The following is a 12,545-nucleotide window of genomic DNA, read 5'->3' as shown; positions in this document are numbered from 1 at the left end:
TTTTGGGTTTAGAGCTCATTTGTCTTTAAAGGAAGGAAATATATTTCCTTTTGGTTTGGACCACTGGTGACCTGGGATGACTTTTAACTCTATTTCCAGCTTAGGACTTTAAAAAACCCCTCTTTTTTCATTAAAATATTTTTACTAGTGCATTATAGTTATACATATTCATGGGGTTCATTTTGACAATATTCATAAGTGCATATAATATAATTAGCTCCATTTCAATCCCCAGTACTAACACCTATCCTCCCTTTCTCCCTCCCTCAATTCCCTTTCTCTACTCTACTGGTCCTCTATTAATTTTTTAAGTGGTGTATTATAGTTATAGATAAAAGTGAAATTTATTGTGCTGTATTATACATGTACATGGAGTAGTCTAGTAAATTTCGTTCTGCAGTTCCTGCCCTTTCTCCTCTCTCCCCCTCAAACCTTTTCCTCTATTCCACCATACTCCCTTCTGTTTTCACAAGATCACCCTTTTAAAATTCCTTACTTCTCTCTGCATATGAGAGAAAACACTCAGTCCTTGACTTTCTGAGTCTGGCTTATTTCATTTAGCAAGATGTTCTCCAGTTCCATCCATATGCAAGCAAATGACATAATTTCATTCTTCTTTACACAAAATAAAATTTCATTGTGTGTGTGTGTGTGTGTATCTCACATTTTCTTTATCCATTCTTCCACTGAGGGACACCTAATCTGGTTCCATAACTTGGCTATTATGAATTGTGCTGCAATAAACAGTGGTATGCATTCATCACTACAGTATGCAGATTAAAGTACTTTGGGATGAATACCAAGGAGGAGATAGCTGGTCATATGATGGTTCCATTCCTAGTCTTTTGAGGAATCTGAATACTACTTTCCAAAGTGGTTATACTAATCTGTAGTCCCATCAACAATGTGAGTGTATCTTTCCCCCATAACCACCCCAGCATTCATTGTTATTTGTATTATTGATGATTTCTATTCTAACTGAACTGAGATAAAATCTCAGTGTATTTTTGATTTGCATTTTCCTAATTACTAACGATGTTGAACATATTTTCATATATTTATTGGCCATTTGCATTTCTTCTTTTGAGAAATGTCTATTTAATTAATTTGCCTATTTTTTTAATTAGGTTTTTTTTTTTTTTTTTGAGTTCTTTATATATTCTGGATAGTAATCTCCTGTTGGAAGAGTATCCAGCTCTGGACTTTTAATGCCACATTTGCAGTGTAAATCCTATCCCTAAATCCATGTGAATACAGACTTGGATAAAGAATTATCAGGGGCAGATTCTCCTTTTCTCCCCTTCTCTCCACTCTTTTTCTTTTTTGTTTCATTTACACCCAAGGCTGAGATAAACATTTACCCTTATTGCCTCTCTCTTTAAGACATGATTTTCTAGTCTCCCCACTGAAAGCGCTTTCCTTCAAAGACTGGCTTTATTCACTGGTCTCTGATCCAGTCCCCTTTCCTGCTTGGACTTGACTCAGGCTTTGTCTCCTGATGTGGATGTATAACCCATTACACCTCAGGCTGCAAACTATTAGGAATTAGCACTTATTCCATGGGATTTACACTTCCTTGTTGCTTTTGAAACCAGAGGAATTTCTTCCCCTTTCAAACCAGTTTAGTCATGGCATATGAAAATGTTTTTAAAGGCTTATCTGGCTTTTTAAAGTGTGCTCTACTAAGATTTGTCTGAACATCTAGTCATCGTAGTGTTGAAAATAGAAATCTGCTTTCATCTCTTATTACAATAACTGGAATCTCTAAGATACTTATGGATTCAGTCCTTATTTCTGACTCGTTCCTAATGCCATGTCTTTGATATGCCACTATTTAATATGCTCACTGTTAGGTTTTGTTTAATGGTCTTAACCATATCTAGTAGTTTCCTTTCCTTCCTGTTTTATTTGGGATAGCTGCTATTGAAATGTATCAAATATTATTTAATATCAACTGATAGATTAATTCAGTTTCACTCTAAAATATACTTGTCCTCAAGTACTTTTTATGAGCATGGAAAAAATCCAAGCTATTGGGCTGAGGCTGTGGCTCAGTGGTGGAGTGTTTTCCTAGCATACATAAGGCACTGGGTTCAATCCCCAGAACTACATTAAAAAACAACAACAACAAAAAAACTAAATAGACAAAATAAAGGTATTGTGTCCATCTACAACTAAAAACATTTTAAAAAAATCCAAGCCATGAAGATTGTTTATTCATTTCATTGCAGCCCCCACATCCCCTGGTCCCATTCCATAGAGAGAATTACCAGAGATAGTCTACACATACACACGTGTAAGTATAAAATATGTCCCTTACATACACACATATGCAGAGGGACATTACACAAGTGGTTCTGTGCCATGTTTCTTCTTTTTTTCTTTTGTTAAACAAACTTAGATATTTTAAGCTGGGTGTAGTGGTACATGCCTATAATCCCAGTGGCTTGGGAGACTGAGGCAAGAAGATCCCAAATTCAAGGCCAGCCTCAGCAATTTGGTGAGGCCCTAAGCAACTTAGCAAGACTCTGTCCCAAAATAAAAAATAAAAAGGGCTGGGAATGTAGTGATTAACTGAAATAAAATAAGGAACTTCTTTACAATTTACTGATAAAAGGAGAATAATAATAAGCTTTCATCTGGCTTTTGAGTTTTAGGGGGACAAGAAAACCCCTCCTACAGTCTAAGTGCAGCAATATATATTATCTTCGACAACTGTAGAACCGGTGAGAATTATAACAGGACCACCTTAGGGCAGTGCCACCCAACAGAACTTTGGCTGTGATGGAAATGTGCATTTCTTCACTGTTCAGTATGGCAGCCACTAGCCACATTTGGTTACTGAGAACCTGAAATGTAGCCAGTGTGATGGAGGAAATGGATTTTTAATTTTAATTACTTTCAACAGCTCCATGTGGCTAGGGTTATCCTATTGAACAGCTTGGCCACAGAGGCTTATAAGTCATCCTCCTGGTTTCATACAAAAGTGATCTGAGCTGCAGAGGTACGTGCTAGTAGTGGAACCAAGACTGGGAACTCAGATGTCTTGTCTGCCTCTTCATTCCTGTCTCCATTTTAGCTCCTTCAACCCAAGTACTTTTGGAAGCAACCCTCAAAGCCAGCGAGATCAAATTCTTCAAGAAGCTGTGCCTCCTGGGTTTTGTGGAGTCAGTGCCACTCAACACCTCCACATGGAGTCAGCCTGGTTTTTCTCTAGCTGCTCATGTCCTAGGACTTCTTAAGCCTCTCCCCACCCACATTGTGTCTCCTCTAGTCCAGCATCACTCCTGCCTCACAGGGAAATGCTTTGCTGGTGTTTCCTCCAGCGCCTCTACATAGCCTTCCTGCTGCTCCCAAGTTGTCTCCCTAAGGCCCCATTCCTCACCATGTCCCTTTGCTCACAAGCCATCAGGAGTTACCACTGCTCAGTCAATAGTCCACAACTCCTAATTTCTTGTCCTCTGTTAGGTGGGCAAGAGAAATTTATTTTAAATATTTAAATAAAATTTTTAATGGTTTTTAGATTTACTGCTAATGGCTTCCATTATATAGTGCATTTGGTCCTGGGTAACACTGTGCATGTAACAATTAACTAACTCCACACTTTTTTTTTTTTTGGACTCATTAGTTTTTTCCCTAGTGTCCTCTTCCTGTCCCAGGAAATGGTCCAGGATGCCACTGTTCTTCATGTCTCCTTAGGCTCTTCTAGTCTGTGAGCTTTTCAGACTTTCCTTGTTTTTTTGTGACCTTGCTATTTTGAGGAGTGTTTTTTTTTTTAATCATGGGTAGACTGGAGCTGTGGGTTTGGGGAAGAAACACTACAGAGGTGACGTCCCTTTTGTCATACCCTTCCCAGTCCCACTACTTCCCCACTCTAATCAGTGACAGCCAGTCACTCAAGGGAAGGGAATTATCTCTACCTCCTTGAAGGGGTCATTTCTACAGAAATTATTTAGAATGTTCTTGGAAGGAAGAGTTGTCTTTTTGCTCCCATTTACTTACAGAAGTATAGATTAAGGGTATTTACTTTGGACTTTGGGTTATAATTCTATTGTTATTCCTGCTCCCCACCTCATTCCAACTCTGGCCATTGGGAACTCTTGCACATTGGTCTTGGACATTTTCAACTAGTAGCCCCATAGATGTATGTTTTATTTATTTATTTCTCAGCACTTCCTTTTGGCACTTCAAGTGCTCCAGGCTCATATTCTGTAGTCCCTGCCCGGCCTTGGGATGAGCCATTTGAAGAAGCCCTAGTTCCTGTTATTGGAGGATGGTGTTAGGAACCAAGATTTAGGTGCTGAATCTCATCTTGGTTATGAGGCATCCATTCCACTCAGCTGACCCTGATGGGTCCCTGCCCACTTGCCCCTTGTCTTTTCAACATCCTCCCTCTACCCACAGTGGAGCAGCTGGGGCTACCCGGCAACTCTTGTAATACTGGCTAGAATGTTTTTCTCCTTCCTGATCTGTTGAAGTTCTCCTTCTGTAAGACTTTATTCAAAATAGGCCTCTTCCTGGAAGCCTTTCCCAGACACCTACTGGATTTCTCATAGCCCTTGGGGCAACCAGGTTGTGAGTTACCTCAAGACAGCACTATGCCATATGTACTTTTATATCCCTAAACTCAGCAGTGAGCGTGAGGCAAGGCAAATGGAGTTTGCTCAGTGAATATTACTTGACTAGGTTAAGAAAAGTGGGTATATCGGGGTGGGGGGAACCCACACACATAAACACAACAAAAATTCCTCCTATAGAAATTTTATGCCTAAGGGCCTTCTTGGTCTCATACCCAAAGATGTCCTATTTCAGTCATGTGCTATTGTGAAAACCAGAAGGAAGAACCTTGTCACCTTAGGACTCTCATCCCTCAAAACAGGTCTTGTCTGTTCTCAGCAGATGCACATATTCAAAGATTAGGATCAGTGGAAAAAAACACCATAAAGAAACTCACGTGGCCACCCAACTCAGGAAACCTCAATAAGGAGCAGGCTGTGGCTCATGTTCAAATGAACTGATTAATTAGGTTGTGTAGGCATATCCTGGAATTGCTTATTTCCTGTCTCTCTTACTTCATGTGTCGCCTACATGTTGGGGATACAAATATGAAGTAACCATGGTTAGGACTGTGTAACTGAGATACTGGGAAATGTCCCAACTTTGAGTGATTCTGTGACTTTCTTCTCTCATGGGCAAAGAAGAGCCTCTGAGGAAATAGAATGTTGCCTCTGTCAATCATCCCCAAAGCCTGTAATCCTGGGACAGGAATGAGACAATCTTTGGCATGGCGGAGGGAGGCACTTCCTCCACACTTAGGGGTTGGAAGCTCTTGTTCTGAGGGATGCAAAGGGCTGCATCCTGTAGAAGGATGGAGTGTGCATCCTGAAGAGGCTACCGGCTTGGCCCACAGCTGATGTCTTCTCAGTAACATGGAAAGTACATACAGATGGCTCACGTCAGGAGGAACAACCTCCACAGTGGGGGCTGTTGTACCCTCTGGACAATGTTGATGCCCCTTTCTAGAATTCTCTGGCCTTATCCACGTTTACCTGCAGCTGCAGATACCTTTTACACACTGCAGGGTTCCACCTCTAGCCCAAGGTTTGCTGTTCTGCTGTGATATGAGTGTAGCCTGGAGGTTTTAGTTCCTGCACGGGTAACCCTCAATCTCAAGGTGATGGGAGCCATGGATGAATGCTCTTGTCTCTCTGTCCTGGGAAGGGTGCTTTTAAGGTGTAATGTTACCTGGTTCCTCAGGGGGCCTGCGTTGCAAACAGAGCTGCCAACTCTATTCATGCACTCTTTTTTGGGGGGGGCGGGGTACTGGGGATTGAACTCAGGCATTCAACCACTATGCCACATCCCAGCCCTATTTTGTATTTTATTTAGAGACAGAGTGTCACTGAGTTGCTTAAGGTTTCACTAAGTTGCTGAGGCTGGCTTTGAACTTGGAATCCTCCTGTCTCAGCTTCCTGAGCTGCTGGGATTACAGGCATGCACCATTGTGCCCAGCTTGTTAATGCACTCTTAATGGGCATTTCTCTCTCCCCTTCTTATTACTTACTTGGTTATCTGTACTTTATTTGTATAGAGCTGGGGACTGAACCCAGGGTCTCATGCATGCTGGGCATGATCTCTATCACTGAGCTACATCCCTGATCCCTAGTTATCTGTCCTTTCTAAGATCCCCTTCCATGAAACTTCCTCCACCAGGTCCTTGTCTCAGCATCTGCTTTTGGAAAACCTAAATGAAGATCTGTTGTCAAGGAAAGTGAGTAGACCCAGAAAACATAAGCATTAATGGGGAAGCTAGATCTGGTAGCTAGGAAAGAAGGACTGAGGAGAGGTTATTCCCAGGGAGTCTACCAGAAATGCCTGGGGCTCTGAGAGGGCTGTTTTCCTATAAGCAGTCCAGACACTGCTGCTGAGCAAGGAGCCTCTGGCCACACAAAGGTCCAGCAGGTCTGATGCTGTTTCCCACAGGGCTCCTGACCAAAGCACACCCAGCTAATCCTGGTCAGCAGAGTCTAGGCACCGTCTCCAGGGTGCAAGCCTGTCCAGACTTTACCAACACACCGAGCACTCTCAGGCCCCTGCTCATTTTTTTAGGCCCCAAGCCTTCACTCCATGATGTCACCAATATGGCTTCCCGAACCACCTACCCCTGTCCTAATGTCTGAGGAGTATGTGCTCCCGGACTACCCCAGCCCCTAGGCCACTCCCATTATCTTCCAAGGGCTGGTGTTTCATAGTTTAATAATCTCACACTCCAGTCCCTCCTAGTTTTCATGCCCAACCAACTCGGTATAGAGGACACTCAAGCCCCAGGACATTGGAAACTGAATTCCTTCCTTCCTCCTCCTCCTCCTCCTCTTTTTTGTGGTAATGAGGTGCACTTTACCACCAATTATATTTGTGACAAGATCTTACTATGTTGCTCTCAGCAACTTGGGGGGCTGAGGCAAGAGAAAAAGACAGCCTCCACAACTTGCCGAGGCCCAAAGTAATTTAGCAAGACCCTATTTCAAGAATAAATAAACAAATAATAAAGGATGTGGCTCCATGGTTAGGCAACCCTGGGTTCAATCCCTGGTATCTCCCTGCCCCCGAAAAAGTAAATAATGATAGTATTAAATTATAACCCAAGGTATAAAATATCTTTATGTCTATCTTGATATAACTAAGTAGCTAAAAAAGTAAATAAATGGAATTTATTTATTTATTGCTTAGAGAAGAATTCCAATTAATAAATTTGGAAGAAATAAGGAAAAGAAAGAAATCACCATTAGAACACCATGTGATAACTGCAGCAGACACGCTGCACCAAAGGATGCTCAGATTAGTGGAAGAAGTTTAAGGAGAAACAGGTTATACTGCATGATCTCAAAGTATCTCTCCTCAGATGAATTAATTATTTAAAACAGTAACTTTATAGTGATGAACTGTGGCAGATAACACCGTAACCATGTGATTGAACATTGTGATAAGTCATATATATCCACATCACATTCTCCCTGACATGACGCACTAAGAAGGCTCCTCATTCTGTGGCATTCCTCCCCAAATGCATGATGTCAATCTAATCATGAGAAAATATCAGACGAGGGCTGGGGATGTGGCTCGGTAGAGCTCTTGCCTAGCACACATGAGGCTCTGGGTATCAGACAAATCTAAATTGGGTGCCATTCTATAAAGTAACTGACCAGTACTCTTTGAAAGTGCCAAAGTCATGAAAGACATGGGAGACTGAGAAACTGCCGTGGACTGAAGGGAGCTAAGGAGATTTGACACTAACAACAATGTAGGAATCTGGATTTGATCCTAGAACTAAAAGGATCTCACATGAAAAACTGGTGGAGTCTGTAATTTAGTTGAGTATGGTTCTAAGGTTTATTTCTTAATTTTGATATTAGTATGATGGGACATGAACATAGGGGAACTTGGGAGAAGAGCATATGGGAATTCTTTACTACATTTGCAAATCTAGGCCTAAAATTGTTTTCATCAGATTTTGAACTAAACAAAGTGACAAGTGTCTTATTAATTTAAGTATTAAGACAATTTGTGAAATATAAGTAAGATTTGGAAGTTAGAGTTACAAAGGGAGGAAACAGCGTGATACACAAAAAGGATTTTGCAACCAAAGAAGCTAAGAAAAATGAGAGGTTCTGCTGTAAGGTAGCCATAGTGGGGCTGGAGAATAACTGAGAGCTAACTACCTAGCAAGCCAGGCACTTTCCTAAGGGCTCTGCATACAAACTGAGACAAGGGGCGGGCTTGATGCACTGTCTGTGGGAATACAGTTGTCAGGGACACAGGAAAAGGAGCAATCCAGGATGACTCCTAAGTTTCCCATTTGAGCTACTGGCTGTGTGGTGGTAATACCATTCATCAAAGTGGAAAACAGAATGGATTTGGTGGGGAGGAGGAAGACAAGCAGCTCAGTTTGGGGCAAGTTGATCGCAAGCTAGCTGTGGAGCATCCGGGTGGGGATGAAGACAGAAAACAACCTCAACAGCTTCAAGGAGAATACTGTTCTGGAGATACAGACCTGAGAGTAATTACGGTAGAGGTGATGATGGCAACTATGAGAGTGGATGGAATTGCCCAGGAAGTGGATATGAAAGAAAAAAAGTGCAAAGATGGAAGACCAAGAAACCAACCATGACTAACAAGGAAGAGCACATGAAGATGGTAAAGAAGGTATCAGAGGTAGACAAGAACCATGAGGGTGTGAGGGTACAGGGGAAGGGATGAGATGTTCAGTCAAATGCCAGCAGACGAGGAAGTCTGAATTGGCACTGATGATCTTGGCAGGAAAAGTCAATGGAAAGATGGGGAGTCGGCCAGCTCTACTGAGGAAGGGGCTGGGTAGCAATGGGGAGGCAGAGGGAGTACAAGATGATCTTCTGAGAAACTTGGCTGGTGAAGAAGGGAGTTAGACAAATAGCCAGAGGGGAACCCAAGGTCATAAGGGTCCCTGACAACTCTGTCTTCAGATCAATTCCTGATCAGCTCCTGTGATCACAGCTTTCTTACTGTGAACTGGTTCTCTCCACCAGGATGTGAGGTTTGGAATGTGTATGTCCAGACTTAGACCCATATAGTCTAAACTGAAGTTTACAGAAGAAGAATGACCACTGTAGCCAACCCCCTTCTTGACACAAGAGTAGGAATCTGGATCCAATCTGGATGTGATCCCTGACTTGGGGCTGCACGGATGTGACGCTGGACTGCTCTGTAACCCTTCCTGGAGGCAAGATTACTCAAGATGACGTCCCATTACTCTGTGGCCACGCTGCATCCTTGCTTTGAAAGCCTAGCACAGAACATTTCAAGCCAGTTTCAGATCCTGATTAGAAACTTGCTGGAGGGGTTAGCAGCTGCAGTCACTGGGAGAGATGTTCAGTGAGGCTCCCAGCTTCCCCATGTCTACATGTGCCAAAGCTTTTTCATTTCCATTCTGCATTCAGTAGGAGTTTACAATCCTTAGATATTAACACTCATTAATATTGATGTTTGAGTACCAAATCTGTTTAGCTTCCTAGAAATTACTAGATTTTATATTAGCCATTCATTCATTCATTCAATACACATTGAATTACACTGATTAAGTGCTAGGCAACCTGAGAGTGCTGGAGAAGCCTGAATAAATAAAGAAGAAATGGCCTTAAGAGGCCCATATACATTTCTATCCATGGCTACAGACAATGTGGAAAGTCTTAAAACAAGGCATGGATATACACAGTCTATATACACAAACACGTGTGCACATTCAGATACATATTTATACAAGTTCAGTATCCCTTATCCAAAACACCTGGGACCAAAAGTGTTTCAGATTTGAGATATTTTGCAGGTTTTGGAATATTTGCATAAGGAGATGGGGATGGGACTCAAGTCTAAACATGAAATTCATTTATGGTTCATATACATTTGGGGTGCTTATACAAAAACTGAAGGGTAGTTTTATACCATATTTTAGTGCACCTGTATTTTGACCATGACTTATCACATGGGGTCAAGTATGGAATTTCCCACTTGTGCTGATACTCAAAAATTTTTGGATTTTGGAGCATTTCAGTTTTTGGATTGAGGATGCTCAACCTGCAGTATATACACATGTACATAAATAAACATGTGTATGTATTTATACATTCCTTCCTGTACATGTGGGGGATGAACACAGAAAAGCACATGACTATTTCTCTTAGCTGTGACCATATTATACAGGACATAAAAGGGAGGTACATGAGATAAGAAGGATGAGCAATGGTGGTTTGCTGGTAAATAAAGGAAGAAGAAGGGCCTCAGGCAGAAAGAAGAGCATGGGAAAATGTATCAGGGTGCGACTATGCATGACATCCGTGATAATGAAGCAAGGGTGAACACAGAAACTGTAAAACCAACAATGGTGACAGGCGCTCATCGGGCACTTGCTAGGTGTCAGGCATTCTTCTGAGAACTTGACGCAAATTGCCACTTTGCGGGAGCCATATGTGTGGGATTGGCCAGAAGTGAGGCTGCAAAGATGGCTGGGGCGTGATAGGTTCTGAGCGTGGGGCGAGGGGGTCTGGACGTACTCTGGCAGGAGAGAGAGGCACTGAGAGTTCTCAGTGAGATCAGAGCTGTGATCTAGGAAGGGCCCTCGGCTAGCTGTGTGGGCAAGGAACTGGAGGAGGTGATCTGGGAAGTGAAGACAAGAGTCTGGAAGCTTTTTCAATAGTTCAGAGCAAGTCAACCCTGTAAAAACGGCGAGAAGATGGGTTCAGGAGGCTTTTGAGCAAGAAGAAATGGCCCTGGCGATTCTTGCACATGGGGGAAGACTGGGAAGGAGGAGAGGAAGGAATTCTGCTCACTCAGAGAGGAAGAAGCATCTTTGGGAAAGTGGATGGACTCAGCTTAAGGTAGAAAGGGCTAGAGGGCAGCTGAGTATTGAAGTGTAGAACTGGAGAGGGAAGGTTTGGGCTGGAGGTGAAGGGAGGAATGGTGAGGGGACCCACCTCCATTCAAGTTGATTTGTTCTTTCTACCCTAAGATCTCCCTGAATTCCTCTTTCCTTCCCCTTTGGTCTTAGATTTTCATATCAATAGCCATGAGGTGACAGAGGACAACACATGTAGGCCCAAACAGCACAGGGACACAGTCCCACACACTGGCACCTAGCCCAGAGAGGGACACACAGAGAAATGCAAACATACAGGTATACAGACAACCATCCATGCGTACTATTCTAGACGACAGAGGGATACATTCTTGTCTGTGGATGACAAAGACACACACACACCCCTATACAGGTTCACAGACAACAAGGGGACATGCATGCACACTTCTGTAGATGACAGAGCGACACACAGAAGTGTGGGTCTATGGATGACAAAGGTCTAAAAACACAAACACGCATGAGAACATCTAAAGCCCTCATTTCGCTGTATGCATTCAAAGCCCATCTCTGCGACTCCACAGTCACCCACAGCAACACTCAGCTCTCCTCCTACCAAAGAGCTTCTGCAGGACTTGTCCATCATACAAATCTTCAGCCAGGTCTTTCACAATGATTCTTTCTCCAACCAACACATCATTAATCCAGTCAATTAATACCTACAGAGAAAGAGCAAGAATAAGAGAAAAGTCATGGGGTATTTTCTTGTAGATCAGCTTTCTTATCCTGGACAATTAAAATCTAAATGAACTTCAGATTTTAAAAGCAGAAGTATCCACCTGTGCAGACAGGCAGGTGTGGGTGGGAGCCCCTGGGGTTTTTCCCGTGTCAGCTTTCTGGGGATGACAGCACCAATGTCCCTGCTGATCTCTTCTTCCTTCTGTAAAGGCCAGCAATACTCTCACAGTGGGGGCTTCATGCCAGGCACAAGCATGGGCTCTGGAGTTATGCAAACCCCAGCTCCACCCGCTAACTGGATTGGGTACCACTGTCATCTACAGGTGTGTGTATGTGTACCGGCTTGTGAACATGTGCACAGGTATCTGCTCCTTCATGAACTATGGCACAGGTGCACATCGTCATCTGGGAACTTGTGTGTGCATCTGTATGATCTATGAATCTTCAGCAAGCTGGTGGTCTTCTCTGAGCCTCTGGTTTTCTATCTCTAAAACTGAGGATGAAAGAATCTTGTAGGTCAGGTGGTGGAAAAGAATGACTTATGACAAGGGTTGAATACTTGATTAAAAGCAGATCTTACTAATGTATAAGCACTCTCCCAATGACAGTGGGTGAGGCAATTCCTTCCTCTCTGTGCCCAGGAGGCTTTATCAGCATGGAAGGAAGCAGATTTGACCAGGTCACAGAGCTCATGGGGTGGAGACAGGAGTGGATCATACATAATGAAATTAACCAGTTTTAAGGATATAGGGATGAATTTTGGTCATTGCACACGGTTGCTTGACCCCCCCCACCACAGTCAAGATGAAGAACAGTTCCATCACCCTAAGTGCTGTGAGGGAGCTTGGTGGCTTCATAGTGCATCATTTTGTCTCAAGGAAGGATGATGGCAATTACTGAGCACCTCATATGGACCAGGCATAGC

At 42.9% G+C, this 12,545-nt stretch overlaps 1 protein-coding gene across 1 annotated transcript in view; it reads right to left on the bottom strand.

The window, feature by feature from the left end:
- Parva (parvin alpha) overlaps window positions 1–12,545 on the bottom strand; it is a 152,993-nt gene that overhangs the window by 40,740 nt on the left and 99,708 nt on the right. The window contains exon 4 of the mRNA XM_076846900.2: window positions 11,499–11,601. Within this exon, the coding sequence (XP_076703015.1) occupies window positions 11,499–11,601 (103 nt within the window). The remainder of the gene's footprint in view (window positions 1–11,498; window positions 11,602–12,545) is intronic.

This window comes from Callospermophilus lateralis, chromosome 2 (assembly GCF_048772815.1).
Source record: "Callospermophilus lateralis isolate mCalLat2 chromosome 2, mCalLat2.hap1, whole genome shotgun sequence".
Taxonomy (NCBI): Eukaryota; Metazoa; Chordata; class Mammalia; order Rodentia; family Sciuridae; genus Callospermophilus; species Callospermophilus lateralis.
The sequence above is the reverse complement of the archived record's forward strand: the minus strand, read 5'-3'. Positions and strand labels throughout refer to the sequence as shown.